The sequence below is a fragment of the Chelonia mydas genome, chromosome 25 (genome assembly GCF_015237465.2).
Source record: "Chelonia mydas isolate rCheMyd1 chromosome 25, rCheMyd1.pri.v2, whole genome shotgun sequence".
Taxonomy (NCBI): domain Eukaryota; kingdom Metazoa; phylum Chordata; order Testudines; family Cheloniidae; genus Chelonia; species Chelonia mydas.
Window position 1 is genome coordinate 15364781 of NC_057858.1, and position 18959 is coordinate 15383739.

The 18959-nt window shown below is 49.0% G+C and overlaps 1 protein-coding gene across 1 annotated transcript in view; it reads right to left on the reverse strand.

Annotated features, from left to right (window-relative positions):
- Window positions 1–6068: 6068 nt before the first annotated feature.
- The window catches only part of ARHGEF18 (Rho/Rac guanine nucleotide exchange factor 18), a 90686-nt gene continuing 77795 nt past the window's right edge, over window positions 6069–18959 (reverse strand). The window contains 8 exon segments of the mRNA XM_027834281.3: window positions 6069–11324; window positions 11418–11540; window positions 14512–14779; window positions 14782–14838; window positions 15989–16456; window positions 17094–17141; window positions 17733–17789; window positions 18686–18807. Of these exon segments, the coding sequence (XP_027690082.3) occupies window positions 11179–11324; window positions 11418–11540; window positions 14512–14779; window positions 14782–14838; window positions 15989–16456; window positions 17094–17141; window positions 17733–17789; window positions 18686–18807 (1289 nt within the window). The 3' untranslated portion in view covers window positions 6069–11178.

Here is an 18959-nt window from a genome sequence, read left to right on the forward strand (position 1 = left end):
TGCTAACCAGCTACTGCGCAGTCACAGCCCCTGCTGTGCGCAGCACAGGCCCGCAGCCAAGCACTGGCGCCTCAATGAGTCACCACCCAGCTGCTAGGCAGGGCACTGTGCCAGGCTGTGAACCTCGCTCAGCTGAGCACTCGTGCGCAGGTGGCAGCAGGAGAAGCAGGAGCTGGCCCTGCCCAGGACAGTGTTTCTGTTCCCCAGTCACACGACGGCCTGATAGCTGGGTTAGCCCAGGGACTCGCGGTGCCAGGCCAGAGCCATGGTTCAGGAGGGAAGGCAGCCCTGGGAACCACCAGGGTCCATCTCAGCGATGAGCAGCCACAGGCTAATGAGTCCCCTCTTCTCCAGTAGCACTAAGCCTCCCACAGCATTATACGGACTGGCTAGGAGTCGCTCTAGCTGGGTGGCTGGGGGATGGAGAGAGGCAGTGAGAGTAAGGGTCCGTTTCTAAGCAGGACGTTTATCGAAACCCCTCAACTGCCTTATCTGGAGCACTTCTGAGATCAAGGGAGTCCCTCTAGGCAGCTGCTGCCCAGGCCACGCTCCGGACAGGAAACAACAGTAAATATTTCATAGCAGTTATTGGCCCGGCCCCACCCGAAAGCCAAACCTGCCTGGCATGTTGAGCCAGTCTGCTCCCTCCCTCCTTCCCCTGTGCACGCTGCTCTGCTGGGCACTGAGCTTTACACAGCCACCGCATCCCCTCGCGGGGACCTGCCTGCTGGGACTGCCAGTGTAATCCAAGCCCTGTCCACCAGCCTCAGCATGGAGAGGCCCAGGACAGAGGCTCAGGCCTGGCCCCCTGCAAGGGCAGTGCACAGACCCCGCTGGGCCTGGGTGTCCCCAGCACCATCGTATCGAGGCCCAGCACTCGCTGGCCCTGACTGTGGGCCTGGGGAATAGGAGTGGACCCTGCTTTGACAACCAAGGCCTTTATGCTGCGGGAACCCAGATTGCTTGTGGGGCCCAGTAGTCCCTATTCTCCCGCCCCACCTTGCTGGAGGGCTCCAGCCGCCTAGGAACCTGCTGAGGAAGCACCGCCCCAGGAAGCACGAGGCTTGGCATTCCCTTCCAAAGACTAACGCCTCCCATGGGATGTGAGCAGCGAGAGAAGGCCCCGAAGCAGCTCCCAGCCACAGCGCTCACCTCAAAGCCTCCTGCGGCACTGGCCCGAGCTATCGGAGAAGGGGCCTGTCCCTCCGGGCCCGGGACGTCCTACAACAGCTGTGCTGCAGCAGCAAAGGGAGACCCTCCCAGCGTGGAGACTGGCCTGGCCGCCGGGCGCACTCCTGCCAAGCGAGAACAATGGCTGTACACCTGGCTCTCCTCGCAGCCCAGCCCTGTGACTTCACCCTCCCAGACCCCATTCCCCCCGCACAGCCTGGGAGCTGCACAACCAGATTCTTCAACCCTGAGCAGGTGTCAGATACTAGACAGACCGACCCTCCCCGCGATGGCCACACAGCCGGGCAACTGGCACACGTGGCCCAGTGTTCAGCAGGAAGTGGAGCCTGGCAGCTCCTCAAGTGCCTTGTGCAGCTGGCATTCGAAGGGCCAAGAAACCCCAGTCTGCAGACCAGCCCTGGGTCTCTCGCTTCAAATCCTGACTTTCAGAAAAGGCTGAGAAGCCACAGTCACAGGACCAGCAGCCGAGGCCAGGCCGAGCTGAAAAGATTCGGGGAGGGAATCGCTCAGTGGTTTGAGCATTGGCCTGGTAAACCCAGGGTTGTGAGTTCAATCCTTGAGGGGGCATTTAGGGATCTGGGGCAAAAATCGGGGTTTGGTCCTGCTTTGAGCAGGGGGTTGGACTAGATACCTCCTGAGGTCCCTTCCCACACTGAGATTCTAGGATTCACTGCCAGCCGGCCCTGGCGCATGGGGGGCCTGCCGACAGATAACAGGCTGTCGCCATGGTGCCTAGTTGGGCCCCCACGCCGCACCTGGCCCAGGTGGCTGCGGTGCTTGGAACACGCCGAGTCACAAGCAGCAGCCTCGGTTAGAGAATCAAACGCTGAGGCAAACGTTCCCACAATTCCTCCCCTTGGGTTCCCAGCTGCACCCTGGGAGTCGTCTCCTGCTACTGGCACGCGGGGGACATACCAGGCCAGCCCTGCTGCTCTCAGGCCTTACCTCCTCCTCAGGCTGGATGCCCACGTAATCCTCTCTGACAGAGCAGTAACATTGGGACCTCTCGCTTCACAGCTGGCGAAGATCACGCGTGGCTCCGTTCATTATCCATCGTCCTCTGCTGCCTCGTAAGCTAGGGGTGGAGATGTTCCTAGGACACTCTCCTGCTCCTCATGCTTAGTTCGGTCACAGTTACCCCTCCCCAAGAAGCCCTGTGCTGCAGCCACCATCCTGCTAGCCAAGGAACGCAGAGGATGCTCCTTAATCCTCACTTTGAAGAGTCTCCATTACATGCCTGGACCACGCCAGTAGTTACTGGGTGTATGATTTAGTCTTGTCCAAACATCCAAACGTGACTGAAGGGAAAAGAGCTTTCAGATACCGGAAAGGCACCTGTCACAGAAATACTGGAAAGCGTCATCCATGCTGAGCTGGCCGTCACGCCTCAGGGGTACGCTGCCTGCCAGGCCCCCCTCCAAGCCCATGTCAGTACTGGGTGCAAAGTGTTCTGCTTCCTAAAGGGGAAACTCCCCTGAGCCAACCCTGGAAGACTGGGCTTTGTATCTGGAAGACGTGGTTCTGCTGAGGAGCTGACACTACGTAAACAAGATCTTTCTAAACCCCAGCGACCTCTGGGGGAATTGGGGGGGACGGGGTGGGGGGGCAAATGGGGATTTGTGGATGTTATACATGCATTTGCATGCACAGAGTTTATATTGGGTGAGAGAGTTATTAAGTGGCTGTGTTAGCACTCGCTTCGTGTGCGGCTGTTATCTGTTATTCTTTGTGTCCTCTCACAAAGGCAGAGAGAGGGAAAGCAACTTCCCCGAAGTCTCAGAGCAGATCGGGGGAGGGATGGGAATAGCCTCCCTTATTGTATTTACTGTTATTTTCTCTCTCCTCTTTTTGCTTTGATAATATTTAAACTTGATCCGCTGTGGAGCTTACCGAGCAGTTTAGAGTGAAACCTCCATCACCCATTTGAAATATTTGCGCTATCAAGATTTAGCTGTCGCGTCTGGTGCCAGCCTCTGCTTCTGTCTGTTGATCTCAGCACTCTGGGGTAGTTGTGGTTACTTCATATTGCTTAATTTATATTAAGAATTAAAGAGACATCAGACTTTGTTTGGAAAGGGGTGACGTCTGCTACTGTCCAAAGGGCTAGGGGCAGGCCTGGCCCATCCCACAGCACCCTCCCGAGGATGTTTCAAGGTAGTAGTTTTACTCTCAGCTTTTTTTTTTTAAGAAAAGCAGCCCTGGAACAGAATGCAGCTGGGCCCTTGTCTGAGATCCCTGTGACACTCCAATGCTGCCAGCTGCCAAGACAGGTCGCCCAGAGCACTGGGAGGGAGGCACTTACCTTGCTTCGCCAGAAGAAAGCGCCTCAGGCATCACCCCTTGTATGCTGAGAGCAGACTGGCCCACTCCTGGGGTAGGAAACAGGGCTGGTTTTGATTTACAGGGTGATGAAGCAGCATATTCCCCCTCTCAGCAGCACAGGATGGCCCCAGTATTCTCTGAGCGCTCTTCCTTCAACACCTGGCTCTCCAGCGGCGCTCAGATGCACATGCAGCCGAGCCTCCCCCACATGAAAGGGAACGTTCGCAGCTCGAAACTTGTCATTCCCCATGGCTCAAGCGATTCATCCTTGGAGAAGGGGTGATGGTTGGGCTGGAGTTGAATCGGCATCAGATCTGAAATTAGCGAAGGCAGGTGGAGCTGCTGCCCTTGCTGAGGTACTAGGTTTACTACTTGCTCACACGCAACTGGTTACAGAGTCCGGCTCTAGGGGAGACTATCAGGGAAAACTTAGAACAGAGCAGCTGTCCAGGGGCTTCACAAACTCACTCTCCCGTGAGGGGAGGCCAGGGCAGAAGTAGCTTTATATTCATTTCACAGAGCAGCAATGATTTGCCCAGAGCCTCACCACAAGCCAGCATCAGAGCTGAGAACAGGCCCCTCAGGGTCTCCGTTCCCAGCCACTTGCTCTCGCCATGGCCTGTGCTTTGTGAAATGGTTATTTGCCACTCCCCTGAGTCTCCCTTGGGCTTTAGTGAGTCTGTCGTCGCTGGCAGAAATATTCCCTTCCCACTGCCGGACTGGCACATCTGCATGGCAGATGCGGGTGAGCAATTATGAGGGAACCACCAGCTGCATGACTTTACGGCGGACTTTCAGCCTGTGCTGAGGCCTGGAATTGGCCCCTCCTCCCCGGCTGCAAACACTTGCCAGTCACGCCATCCCTTCGGCACTGGTCTTTGGGCTTCCTGAGTTTTCCAAACCGCTTTCTCCGTGCTTGTCTCGTCCACCCCCAGCACTGCCCCTCTTCTCACCTCTCTACCCTGGGGTCTTTGCCTGGACGCCCCCACACTGCCTGCGGCCCTGGAGCAGCGGCTGTCGTCTGTGCAGGTCACCCTGTCCATCTGCCCCCACCTCCCTGTTTCCCTGCAGCACAGACTAGACCCCTGCACGTTGCCCCATCTACCCACAACCTGCTCCAGCAACGGGGACATCAGCACTTCCGCGAGGCAGCTCCCTAGTCTCACTGGCAGCAAAATCCTAGTCAGCCTGAATTTTCCTTTGGCCACTGCTGGTTAGCTCTTGCTCTGGGAACACTGCATACAGTCCGGGCCTCCCAACTTGGTTATTAATCACCTCACACCCTGAGATTTAGTTGGGCAGGACTCCAGCCCTACCAACAGCACTGCCCTTTAATTCCAGGCATAAAGCAGCCCCCCCCCACCCAGTGTCACCCACCAGAAACAGCAAAGCTCCATTTTCTGCTGCTGTACAATATTTAAAAAAGCAATATTGCACTTTGGCTAGCTACCCAGACAAACAGGAAATGCATATAACAGTGACCCCCAGTGGCCACTGCAGCTGAGCACCGAGAGCGCTTACCAGGGGGCCAGAATAAGCACAAATGTTTTGTCCTCAAGGCAGATGCAAGTAAAGTCAGGATCTATTTACACGGCCTTTAGAGCTCCATCCTCTGAAGCATCACTCAGCTCCACCAATACATCTGTCAGTGTTGACATATGCTGGGAAAATACTTGGGACCCTCAATCTAATATGAACTTTGAAGACCCACAACTTGAGATGCTAAGAACATTTCACAGGTGAAGAGTAGCTTCCAACAGAGATACAGCCCAGATCCCTTGATACCACTTTGAGATTGATATGATTTTACCGTTATTAGACAAATCTAATCATTCAGAGTCTGCCACATTCACACACATGCATGCATATCTGGCCAAAGGTGTTCCTCAGCAGACTCCATATGGAACGGGTGGACAGAAAATGCCTTCAGTCTGCTGGAGTCCAGGAACCCCCTGCTGCCTTCTTTCATTTTATCTGGTCTATCCCCTGCCAAAGCCAAGGCAGGCTGACTGGGGCTTCCTTTGGAGTCTGTCAATACTTAGTGTTGTGAGGAGCTCCCCATAGAATGCGCATTGTCAGACCTGTAGCAGGGGCCGAGTACAACTAGTCAAATGAGTCCCATGCTGGCAATACCTAGCAGCAGCCACCAGGCTGGCACAGAAAGAGTTCGATACATTGCAGATGGAAACTGATTGACTGAAGCAGCACCAGCAACATCTCAAACCAGACTGGCCCCAAGTTGCTGTCTGCCAATGTAAGGTAATTTCCTACCTTCACACTCCCACCACTACACTGTATTTCTGCCATTCTGGGACCAGGCCCCTTCATGGGGGCTTCAGCTCCTTGGAGATCCCTATACTTGTCAAGACCCTTGCACCTGCCTGACTCACTGTATGCCTCCCCCTTCCTCTAGGCAGCAGATGTGGTGTCACTAACACACAAGGAATTTTGTCTGTAGGGCAGAAAACCAGATGTACATGAGAAATGGCTGGTTCTCTGATCTGTTTTAGGACAGCATTTAATCTTAAATTGAAATAAAAGTGTCTTAAAGCAGCTAGTTTTTGAGGGTATTTTTATTGCTCGAAGTTGGTTTCAGGTCTATTGCTGCTCTGAAACCCTTCAGTGGAGAAACATTGCAATCACTGAAAAAATAAATTGTTTGGTGTGCTAAAATCACGTTTACAATTAACCAAGAAGTGCACAATTCAAGAGAATAGTAACATTTAACCATTGACTTTACAAATAAAATTAAAGGACTACAAAGAAGTTGAATTACTGAATTATTGACAGTAGAGGAACTATTTACAATGTTTACATCCTAACAAAAGGAAAACAACTGAGACATTTCCCCAACAAAATACTCAATTTAAATCCCATGTAACCATAAATCATGATTATTCATGAATCACTGCAGCGCAGGGGGCCTTTAAACCAGGCCCAAGACTAAACAGCGTTAAGACAGTTCACATCTCACTGGGCGAGATACAACGGGATTTACTTTCGTGAGCATTTACCTTGGTACAAACAGAAGAGGAATTTAAAATAAACTTTCCTAAAGTGCTCCAATTCTTTTCAGTACAAAAATATAAAACATTGATTGGACACATGGCACAAGTGGAATTCGACAAGTAGCATGCACACACAATGGATAAAGGGTAGCTAACTGTTTCAAAGGTACTGGACTGGCCTTGAAGGGGGGAAGGCTGTTCCCCAGATTTCTCAATGAGCAGGGTTTGCAGCTGCGGCAGAGGTAAAATCTACTGCAAAGGGAGATTTTAAAAATGCTGGGAACTGGGAAGACGACAAAATGCTCCTGCGCTCTCCGGTGGGGAGAATCTACGCCACGAACTGGTGCGTCATTCGCGAGCATTAGCAGAGTCTCAGGGAACTGGGTTCTGCAGGATCAGGTATAAGGATTTATTTTTTTTTACATTATTTTTAAACCCTATTGCAGTCTAATATGCTACTTTGATTCTAGGTATTTTGCCATTTGCTTTAACAAGTGCCATGAATGGACTCAAACAGTCGCCTGCATCTGGCTACAGGACTTTAAAAACAGAGGACCATTTAGAAAGGCAGAATTGCCACCACTTTACTCGGAATCAGCTGCTTGTCCGGGCACACTCGTAACTGGTATGCAGTGAACAGGCACCTCTAGAAATCAGCAACTCTTCCCCCCACACAGGGAAATAGATTCCAAAGTCAACTTGCTGGGCCGGCTGCACCTACAAGTCACAGCTGGGGAAGTCAGACGCTAAGAAAGCACTTGAGAGTGTCCGAGTGAGCTCAACCTTGAGGAAGCCATTGGAACCCGAAGGCAGGAAACATGAAGGGGCAGCAGTGTGAACTGAGAGAAGAAAGGAAGCAGCCTTTGGATTGGATTTTAAAAGATCGAAGACTGCAAGCAACCGTAACATTTCAAAGCAACAGTATGAAACACACACATCATCCAGGATGGGAAGGCTGTGACATAAAGTGAAGAACAGCCAAGTAGTTCAAAGGTCATGCTGAAACTCCCACCATACCTCAGGGCAATAGAGGACCAAAGGGTGAGTTCAGGCAGGAAGGGCAGCATGGAGCTTCTGATTTGTAGCAACAGTATTTAAAAGCAAACATTTGGTAGTGAGCTTCCCCCCCCCCACTTAAAATAAGTAAGTTCTTCCCTGAAGAGCATTAGAAATATGCCAATTACCCCAGACTTGAACAGCGTCTTTAGAATCTAGGCTGCTTCAGGGGAATGGGTTTAAAAACTAGTGCTGGGTGAAATACCCCAATGAACTATTTTTTAATGACAAAATTTGTCTTGTGACATTGGAGGAATTTAATGAAATTTCAAGGCCTCTGAACAGGTGAATTTCTTAAATCACCTTTTCCTCTCAGTTCCACACACGATTTATTTTGCACTTTGGTAGGTGACTGTCACGTTTTGGCTTAGAGCCTTGGAGAGTTACAGATTTTGCGCACACTATCATTAAGATAGCGCATCATTCGCTAATTCACGGTCATGCCTCTTCAGGCCGGTCACCGCACAGAAGAATCACATCAGTGCCTAGCCTGGCACTTAAAAAACCCAAACAAACCTGAGTTTGACTCGAGACCAAGAGTCACAGGGGTCCAGTCACCACACCAGATAAACGCAACCTCCACAAACGCTCGCAGCAGTGAGACGTGTGCATTGAGGCAGATGCTGACTCTTAAGGTAGCTCCTCAGTTGTGGACTGAAGGCCCCTCTGGGAAGGAGCCCTCGGGATGGCGCCCAAGAGGCACCACCTCTGCTCACGTGTAGCTACAATCACTTCCTGGGAACAACACTGATAAAGCAGCTGTTTAAAACTTGGGTTATGGTTCTGATGAGTTCTCATTACAGACCTGGCAGTTTCAGGTGTCACTCTTCTACATCTGAGAGGATTTATTGCAGGGAGGGGTGAGGACAGCAGCAGCTACATCAGCCTTGCGGGCCCATACACTGTTTATCTCCCACAATGTTAGAATGACAAAAATAAAACAAAGTATTTGTTTCGGAAAATTGGTTTAAAGGCCCCATCCCCGACCTGGGACCGTGGACATAAGCGTAGCTCTGTGCTAAAGCTCCTGAACCCCGGGGTCCTGAGGGAATGGCCGAATAGAGTTTCGGCTTGGAATGGAGAGAATACAGCAGCCCTGCACTCCTGCTGCTTTGATGTACATTTACACAAGGAAATGTGTGTGTCTCTATTACACAGGACTGGAACTGCAGCATCAGCTGATCAAATACAGCAATCAACCCTTACTGGGCGACTCGGTGGGCCCTCGTGCAGGTTAGATCAGAACTCATCTTACTCTAAGGAGAGAAGAAATTCCAGCCCAGCAGCCAAGAGAGGGTGAAGAAGAGAGACTGTCAAATGAAGACAGAGCCACAAACTCATCATGGTCCCATGTCCTGACCACTAATAAGGGGACACACTGGGTCACAGTAACGCAATATCACGATGCCAGCATCAGGCTGTCTCTTGGTGTGACCTTTCAGCTCTTTGCACCTCGGCTCCATAACCAACTGCACGAGCTCGGCAAGGCTGCAAATCAGCAGGCAGCATTGCGACACCGCCGCCAAAGGGGCCTGATTTAGAAACAACGTGTCTCAAAACAGAAAAATATTCAATAGGAGCTTCTAGAGGGCACTTCTCTGGAGATAAACCACATGACATGGGGCCGGATTCTCGTCTCGCTTACACCAGGGTAACGCTCGTTGCTCCCGATTTTCACCAGGGATGAGCATTAAGCCAGCAATGTCCAAGGCAGCACCGCAGGAGAGGGCACTTGCCCAGCACATTAGGCACAGGCCACTTGGCTTCCAAATTTCTGTCTTTCTCCCTCACTGGTCACAGATTTCCAGGATATTTGAGTCTCCCAGTTACAGCTGAGCTTGCTTGGGGCAATAATCCTGCTTACACCATTTAGCCACTTTGAAACCAAGACTGTATTCTGCAGCAAATACTTTTGACAATTTATAAAACCTCCTGGGCTTCCCTCACTGAAAAATCGAAAATACTTGGGCTGAACTGAAGTTACTGACATGCAGCACACGTGCTCTGCCCGTTCAGAGGGAACAGTTTATTTAAAGCAGAAATAACTCACTTTCCTCTCAGGCTGGAATAAAGCAGCATATCCAAATGCTTCTGGTTGGGAAACTGCCCTAACTTGTGCTGAAATGATTTTAGCCAGGATTTTGTGCGCCAAATCTACTGCAATCGTATTTTAGGAAGCATTTCCCCAAACTTGCTAAGGTTGAGAAAGACCGGTTTTCCTTCCTATGGCATCATCCCCACAGAACAATCTCTTTTGGTGCACATCATTGTACACAGTATATTTGACCAGACACATCCATGTACTAGGTTACATGTTAATTAGATGTAGTGCATATTCAAGAACTGAGACACACACTGGAGTCCTGTAATACGCTGAATGATTTCCCAAAATGCACACTGCCCTTTGAGCAGAATGGTGTTAACTTTGTCAACATTCCAAAATTCACTAAACCCGACCCATCCAATAAGAGGAGATGTCAAAGCAGCTGTAAGATGATTTAGTTAATGGTAAATTATTCTAAATATTCCTTATTCCCTTCATTCTTGACACAGTGCTGCAGAGCACTCCCTGCAGTAACAGCAGCTTTGTTACATTCCAGTCCTTGGTGTGATGTCCACTGAGGCGGCAGACAGATAAAGATCCAGAAGACAAGAGGTTAGACAGGACAGTAGCCAACTGCATGCTGAACCAGCTCTTTATGGTCAGCATCTTCAGCTGGAATAAAACCCCAGTCTCAAAGCTAATTTTGAACCAACACATGGTTTTTGCCTTGGGAATTTTTACACACTCACAGACATGGAGATGGTTGTCTACTTGTTGTGTCTTTAAGGAGCCTTTCCCGAAGATGGACATCAGACCTAGTGCAAGTGATTGCCAGGGAATACTCTCCTAGCTCAATTCTTCATTACCACGTTAGAGAGTTTATACATGTCCAACCCTTTGCTGTCACAACTAGGGGGAGCTTTTTGGCTCTTGGATTTTTTGAATGTTAAGAGGTTTACAGTCCCTCGTACATTTTGCATGTGCAGTAAGCACATGTTCTGCTGAACTCAGTAAAAGGTACAAGATGCTGTTCCTTTCATGTGAGTGGGTAGCTCTCCTCTGTCACGCTGGTTGTGAGAAGACTGGCTTGCTGTCCAGCTAGTTATTAAAACAAAATGAATAATCCATTACACTGATCACTGCTCTGTAAAGACAGAATTAAACTTCTCAGCCATTTGAGGGCCTATTCTTAAAACTAGTACATAAAAATCTGAGAGGCCCAACATCAACTAAAACTGACTTGCTTTACAAGATAAAAGATCTACCAAGAGCTACTGCAAATTCATCAAAGAGAGCAAATTACAGTAGATGGCAACATTTTAACAGGCTTTGAATTTATACACCTAAGCCATATAAAAATCAATACTTTCCCATGCTTGGAAAAGTTAAAAGAAAGTGTGTTACTATGGTGAATTCATTCTCAGCTGTCAGTAGAGAAGCCAACCAAGCAACACTGAAATCCTGCTCCACTGCGTCAGTGGTGGAAGGACATCCACGATGCTGACCTTCTGTTCTTTGAAACGGCATGGCACAAGGACCTTCTTGAACAGGAAACACTTAGAAAAAAATGACATCTTCCTTGCAGGTATCGTCTTCAACATTTATCAGGGCTGGCGGAGAGGCCACCAATGTGTGGACGTGAACATTGTTGGGCTTGAATGGATTCACTGCTTCGGGCTGGTTGTCAGCTGGGCTGTAACTCTCTGTGGGAGAAAGAGGGAGAGGAAAGACTCACCATAGTACACAAGAATGTCTCAGCACAGAGTGGCCTCTCACTGCTCTTTGGCAAGACTTACCTGGCTGGAACGCAATGCTCTGGCTGTTCAGGAGGACCGGGCTCGCTGACCGTCTGTTCTTCAGTGCACCCTCATCTTTCCCAACAAGCTTAGGTGTAAGCAGCTGTTTCAGGTCAACAGATGCTGAAAAGAAAAAAAGTTGCTTTACACATCAGTACTTCATCCTGGGAGCATTTTGCCGACTCCACTGTTTCAGCCCAGGCTCAGACACCTAATACCCACTCCCCACTCCTCACACCCCCAAAGGGCTGGTACTAATAAACTTAATTTACCTCTTCAACTGCTCAGACCATGAGCATTCACCCTCTCTCTCCCGCACCCAGCACCTTCTATTTAGTTACACAGAGACACCCCAACTCCCAAGTGGCTCCCCTAGGACAACTGAAGATTTTAATCCAGTTTTATGATGGTCTGGTATAGTCAAGACACGCAGAACCAAAATGGCTATTACCACTCTCCACACTAGAAAGGTCACCACAAATCTACCCGTGCTCCTTACCTGCAACGCAGCTGCAGCAGTGAGAAAACACAGCAGCTCTGATGGGACACTTTGCCAATGTTTTTATTCCAGAAACAAAAGCAATCAATGGGAATTAAATCACTCCAGTCCAAAAGGCCTCCACATCCCAATGCCCATCCCTTACCTAGCAACCTACAAGCCAAATGAGACACAAAGTTCTGAACTATGTGCCCTTGGTGCAGAAAGTCTTAGTACGTTTTATTCTCAGCTCTACACCCATGAACAGACGATCCCATTAGCGCTGATGAGAATGGACCCAAGAGGTTTGGGTTTTGCACCTTGCTCATAAGCTGATGAAAAACTATTAAGTACATTTCCACTGTGCACATCTGTAGCAGGATGGTCACCACACTCTGGCCCTGAAGGGGTTAAAACAGCCATGGGAGAGGGCTGCCTGGGGGAGCCAATAGTAAAAGCAGCCCTGGAGAGGGCTGCAGCTGGGAAAAGCTAGGCTGACTGGGGGAAGCAGCCACAGCTGGGGGCACGCCCCAAGCAGGGCACAGCTGGCTCTTATAAGAGGGCTGTGGGCCAGAAGCTGGAGGAGTCTCACTCTAGCCCTGGAGTGGGAAGGGCTAGCTGCTGGGAGCAAGGTACTGAAGCAGAGCAGTGCTGGGCAAGGGCAAAGGGAGCTGGGGAGCTCCAGCCTGGTAAACACCCAGGCTGCAGGCCTTGCTAAAGGCCAAGAAAGGTACTGGGACTGCAGAGGGGCAGCTTGGGAATAGGCACTGGAGTCAGGGAGGAACACAGATCCCAGCAGCAGGCGAGACACCGGCCTCCGAAGGCTGGAAAGAGCTAATTCCCTAGACGACCACCAGGAGGTGCCATGCCGGTGAGCCGTCGCTTCGCTACAGTTATATTGTTCATTTTGTAATATGCAAGGTTTGCCGTTAGAATGGATGCCTCACAAGTCCTTTTGAAAGGGGAACTGGAGCCGTGCTGAGGAATAGGGCAAGGGAGCTGGGGAGCTCCAGCCTGGTAAAACCCTAGGCTGAGGCCTTGATGAAGGCCTATGAAAAGGTACTGGGGCTGCAGAGGGGCATCCTGGGAATAGACAGAGGCAGCTGGTCCTAACCCCCTGACAATGATGAGTGGCCACTGAACTGCAGTCTGCCCCAGTGAGCGGAGGCTAGATGATGACTGGCAGTAGCCACTGAGGCAAGGTGGCTTTAGAGGGTTGGGGGTTCCCCAGGGAGGGGAGACCCAGAGCATGGGGGTACTGCTGGAGCAGAACCCCAGGGTAAAGGGCACCAGAGTCCAGGAGGGACACGGATGCCAGCAGCAGGCGAGACACCGGCCTGCAGAGGGTGCTCCGAAGGCTGGAAAGAGTTAATTCCCAAGATGGCCAGCAGGAGGTGCCGTGCCGGTAAGTCACCATGTTGCTACAACACCACTGTGTAAAAGCAATTTACAAAAATCAAGTTGGGGAATTGTACTACTCCAGCTTTGTTTTCTCTGTTGCCACCACTTGGTTCAGAGGTAAGGGGATACGAGGTTACCGTTAGGTGCTGGAAATAAGCCAATTCATGTTATGAAAATAAAGTTAAGTTTAAACACCAGAACTATAGGAGAGCACGGGTGGAAGATGCCTCCCCAATGCACCTGGAGAAGCCTGACACTATCCACGCTACATAAACATGGAGCTGTCAGATGTGTAAACTTGCCAGGACAATCTGGCATGGAAGTAAAGATATTTATATAAAACTCAAAACTAAAGGCTGGAAATAAAGTGCTTTCAAGTGGCTGGAAAACTGTGGGTTTTGCATTGTCTGTCATTATCAAAGGCCACTATTTTAGTAACCAGCTCTTAGAAGCAGAAATTACATCATGGCATCGTGACTGCATTTGTAGTCCCTTCTATTCCTGACAGAATTAGCTCTTTTTAGCTCTGCAATACATGCAGCACCCTTGTTCTGGCCTGGAGATTCATGTTCACAGGGTGAGAAACGTTGGCAGATTACTGCCTTTCAGATTCCAGGGGAGAACATGGCTAGGTATTAGAACCAGCAGCTTTGTGCTAGGAAGTGCACATCTTCCCCTTTGGGATTTTCAGAATGGCCTTCGCAAGTGAGAAATCTTCCTGGACAAGCCATTGCCCGCAGGGAGGTGGGGGAAAGCCAGTTCTCTCTCACGCCAGGGTACCCAACAATGGCGAGGAGGAGAGGCTCAGAATATTCCATACACCACCATGAGGATAAGAGATACTGCTCAGGATTCACAAAACAAGCTAGGATTCGGGGTGAAAGTCATTCAGATGTGTTTAAATATGTATGCCCAAAGCAGAGTTGGATGCTCTATTTGAGAACCCCCCGCCCCAAATTCCCAGTGTTACAGCAGCCGAGGACAGGGTCAGGGAGACATAGGATTAAATCAGCCTTAAGTTCCATGCTGGTTTACTTAGGACATTCAATTTTCAGCTGCATTTCCACCCCAAGAAGGGTCCTAGTGCTTTCTGTGGCTTATGAATTCCTGTGAGGGATTGTGTGGCTGGATGGAGGTGGCCAGAGACTTGCTCCATATGGTGTTGTGTGCATCTGTAATTTCAGCAGAGCTCAGAGATCCTCTTCATGCACTCACCTGAGCTGTCTGTCCTGTGCGATGCTTTGCTCTTCCCCCCCTTTTCTTTGCTTCCTTTCGTGAAGGTGGCAAGCTTGGTGGGGATTTGCTGCTGAACTGCAGCCTGTTTCTGTATCTGGTTGGTTGCACTCAGCAGGTGGATTGGCACTTCGTTCTTCATTGCAAGAACTGGACGATTCTCCAATATGGCACTGTCCCTGCGAACCAGCTCTGGCCCGCTCCACATAATCCACTCCGAGACACTAGCCCTCCCAAAGGGCTTCAAGTGTTGCACAGACCCTTCTACCCTTCTCCATTGAAACTGATGGAATGATTCAGTATTTGACTCTACAAGAGAAAAGAATCGTGTTACATGAAGCTGATACCTCATATCCCCAAGGACTGAGGAGGGGAGGAAACAAAAGACAACTCCCAAAATATACACACGCCTTCCTGTGGCCAACACCGGACCTCCCTTGTGCTACCGAACAAAAGAAGCAGCAAGAAAAACTCAGTCCGCATAAGTCTTGGCAAACTAAAGAAAAATATCTTGGCAGCTTTGGACCTTGATTAATACCATCCCTGGCAGAGGGCTTTGGAAGGAACCACCGGCTGACAAAGTACAAATAGGGCAGACAGTAAAAAAAAAAAAAAAAAAAAAAAGCAAACAAGCCAGCAGATTAGGCTGTGGGCCAGCAAGTGGGGCAGTGACATGAGAGCAGAGACCTGCACTACGCGTGGGGAAGTACAGCACACACCTGTTACAATCAGGCTAAGAACCTCACCCACGCCCACAGACAGCGAGCAGGTGCCTGCTCTGGGCTCAAAGAGGCATTTAAAACAAAATGGCGTTTTAAGGCTTTAAGAAGTGGCTGAGCTGAGCTACTACCACCTGCAGCTCTGCCCGGGATGTCCCGGCCTCTTGTACTTCTACATGGCAAGGAAGCTTGGTCACCTATCTCACAGCCCCGCCTGCTGTGGCTGGATTCCTCTCCCTGGAGAGGGACTGAACCAGTGGAGCTGGGGGCAGCCAGAGGCAGAAGGTCACACTTTGAAGGGGGAGCATGTTTTTAGAATTTAAATGCACAGAATTCAGGAAAATTACAGCATGTCACCACTAAACCCCTCTGGTGCAATCATCTCCAGGGCAGAGTACAGTGCCTTTGTTTAGCAAACCCTATTGCAGCCACAGGCCCCAAATGCAATTTCCTCAACTTCTCTCACATGCTCTGCAGAACGCTTGGGCAAGTTGCCAGGCTGAATCAGAACAAGACCATCTACCCCGCTGCCCTGTCTCCAAGAGTGGCCAGTACCTGCTTCTTCAGAGAAAGGTGCAACGAAACCCTGCAAGAGGCAGCTATGGGATAACTTTCCCCAGGGAAAGTCACAGCATTAAGATGTAGCAACTACTGTAAAGGAGGGAGACTTCCATTTAGAAGTCTATGTGAAGGTGGCAGTTAGAAATCAAGCATCCAGCTGCACGCAACTCAGTGCTTACCTGTCCCACTTCCGGGGAGAACGTGCCCGACACCGTGTTCTGTTTTTTCAGCTTCTTGAGCTGCTCCACACGCTCTCTCTCTTTCTCAACTGCTCTCTGCGCTTCCCGTAGCCTCTCCAGGTCATGCTGATAGGCCTCTCGCTGTCTCTCCAGCTCTTCCCTCTCCTGGTTCAAGCGATCTTTCAGCTGCCGAGTCTCCTCTTCTCGCTCCTGCAACCGTGCCTCTATACTTTCAAACTCCCTCTGCTGCCGGTCCCTCTCCCGTTCCCAACGCTGCTGTTCCACCTTCAGCTGGTTCTGAAGCTTCTGCACATTGGCCAGTTCTTCTCTCTGCTTCTCAAAGTTGCGTTGCTTTTCCTGCTCTAGCAGCAGGTTCCCGCGCGTGGACTGTAGCCGGTACTGCTTCTCCCGATCTATGATGGTGGCTCGCTGGATTTCAATGTAGCTGTCCTGCTGTGATATCACTGCCTGGAAAAAACAACACAACACATGGGCTTGAAAAATACAGGAGAAGTGAGGTCAGAGACTGCATTGTCTACCAGTCTATAAATCTCAGAAGATAAAGAGACATATTAGGTTACCCAGCCCATTCCCCTCAGCACAAGAGGGCTGAATTCCCACTTGGAACCTGTGGTTGCCATTAACCTGGTACTACATGTGACCTTGAGCCAAAAAACCTAACTTGCATCATTCAAAATGATGCATCTTTTGAACCTAATTATCGGTCTGTATCTGACAGGATTATCTATACACATCCACATAGACGTGGTGTGCGCATTCTATAGAGTCATTGTGGGAAGCACAGTGTATCTCAGCAGTAAGGAAACCAAGTGGAGCTCAGAGAGGTAGAAAGAAGGGAGCTAGTTAGATCAGAAGGAGCGAAGGATTTCATTCTGTAAAGGCACAGGGGGCTAGGCTTCCTCTGAAATACTGGGGATAGTATTGGTTACTCTGGCACCCAAGTCTCAGACAAATCCTGCAGCCTCCCCAGCCTACGCATGAACTTTGTTGTTTCCAGTGCTGTATTAAATTACCATTACTACCTACATTTCTGCAGACTGATTAGTTCAGCTTTAAACAAATCTCTTGGATAGCAGTGTTTTACCTGAAGGCTGAGGAGCAACTGTGACAGCCTCTGTATCCGTTGGACAAGCTGAGGAAAGAGAAAGGCATTAGATTCTGGGGAGGATATGGTGGCGACATTCATATTGTCAATACTAATCTGTTGTCCAGCTAGAGTATCAGTGCCCACTAACACCACACAGATTCTGGGCAGCAATCCTTGTGTTAGGCTTTCCCCAGTTTAGGGACTTGATGCTGGTTTCCTCCAACACACCAGCATGGAGCTATGACACATACGCAGCTGCTTGAACCATCTCTCAGAGATTCAGTTTCACCTTAGTAAACTGTTAGTGTGAGAGTGAGGGTGAATGGGAAGTAGTTAGCTCACTATACCTAAAACTCATCTTCGCTTTCAATAGGATTTCACTCTCTGCATTTATTATATCCAAGTAAGTAACTGCAAGGTCCAGGCTGTTGACAAGTTTCTGAGTCTATGAACATTAAAATGCTATACGCTCAAATAAATTTGTTAGTCTCTAAGGTGCCACAAGTACTCCTCTTTTTGCGAATACAGACTAACACGGCTGCTACTCTGAAACCTACATTTTCTTTGTATACTATGGAGCCAAACGTCACTCCTCTTTACTCTGTCTTAAAGCACAGACATAGCTTATTCTAGTACCTCGGATTCCAGGAGGGGCTGGAAACTGCTGTTGTAATCCAGTCTCATTACATCACTCTGGAAAAAGACACAAGCAACAGATGTCCTAGAGCATACTGTAGATAAGAGTCAGCATGCACATAGGCTGCTTTGTCGTCACTCTCTCAGCTTTACAATGGGAGAAGGCTTATTTAGATGGAAATTTTACAACCATCATTTCAGTAGAGAACATTTGATTAGCCCTATTTCAGACTCATTTAAAGCATTGCAAGTGTTTGCAGACCTAGAAGACCATATTCCAAGTAAATAGTAAAGTACCATAAAGAAATAGTCCAATTTATTTCTCAAGTATCAAAAGAATTTTCTTGTTTTTTAAAAATTCATTTTGACATGGATGATTAATGCTGGTAAGAATCCAATTTAAAGCAATGAGTCACATTAGGTTCTATTCTGTGAAACCCTCCAAATCATTTTAGTGTTAAGAACATTAATTTGAAGAAAAAATAAAGTAAAGGGAGTGGGACCATTGACACACCTCTCCCAATACGTCGTTGTGTGGCATTATCTAGATGGCCTTAATTAAAGGCAGCTTCCCCAAGGGCTCTCACACTGAGGAGCGACATAGGAAATATTTTAGCCAAATTCCAGGTTGAAATAGATGCACAATCATTAAAAACTACATGTAAACAGTACATACAGTACAGAATGGACAAGCACTACAATGAAAAAGTTGCAAATAAGTACATGTAGATTCTTGCACTTCAGATGTAAAACCACAAACCACGAGTTCAACCCTAAAGAACAGTAGCCTTAATGGAGCCAACTTATTTAACACGACGTAGGACTCTGCTAAGGAGCGGACATCATCCGCTGTTGGGACTTCTGGTTTTCAGTGACTTATCCTCTGTCTCCACCATGTTTGTCTAGGACTACCAGGATATGCATTTTAAAATGATGAGTGAAGACTAACGTACTGTGTGAGGTCCTTCTTCTGCATCAAGAGGAAGGTCACAGAGCTGCACATCTGAACTTATTGCAGGGCCTCTCCGGTCTCTCAGCCTCTGGTCACTACCACAGACCTTCTTAAAACTACCATCTGAAAAAGCAAGTAACCCAGTCAACATACACAGAGATGATATGTGCAACACTTGGTACTTTCTATTAGGAAAAAAATGTAAAAATTGAAACAATTTAATGGGCAAAAGCAGAACAACTCTGGGGTTGGAAGTTTGTATAGATTTGCAATTT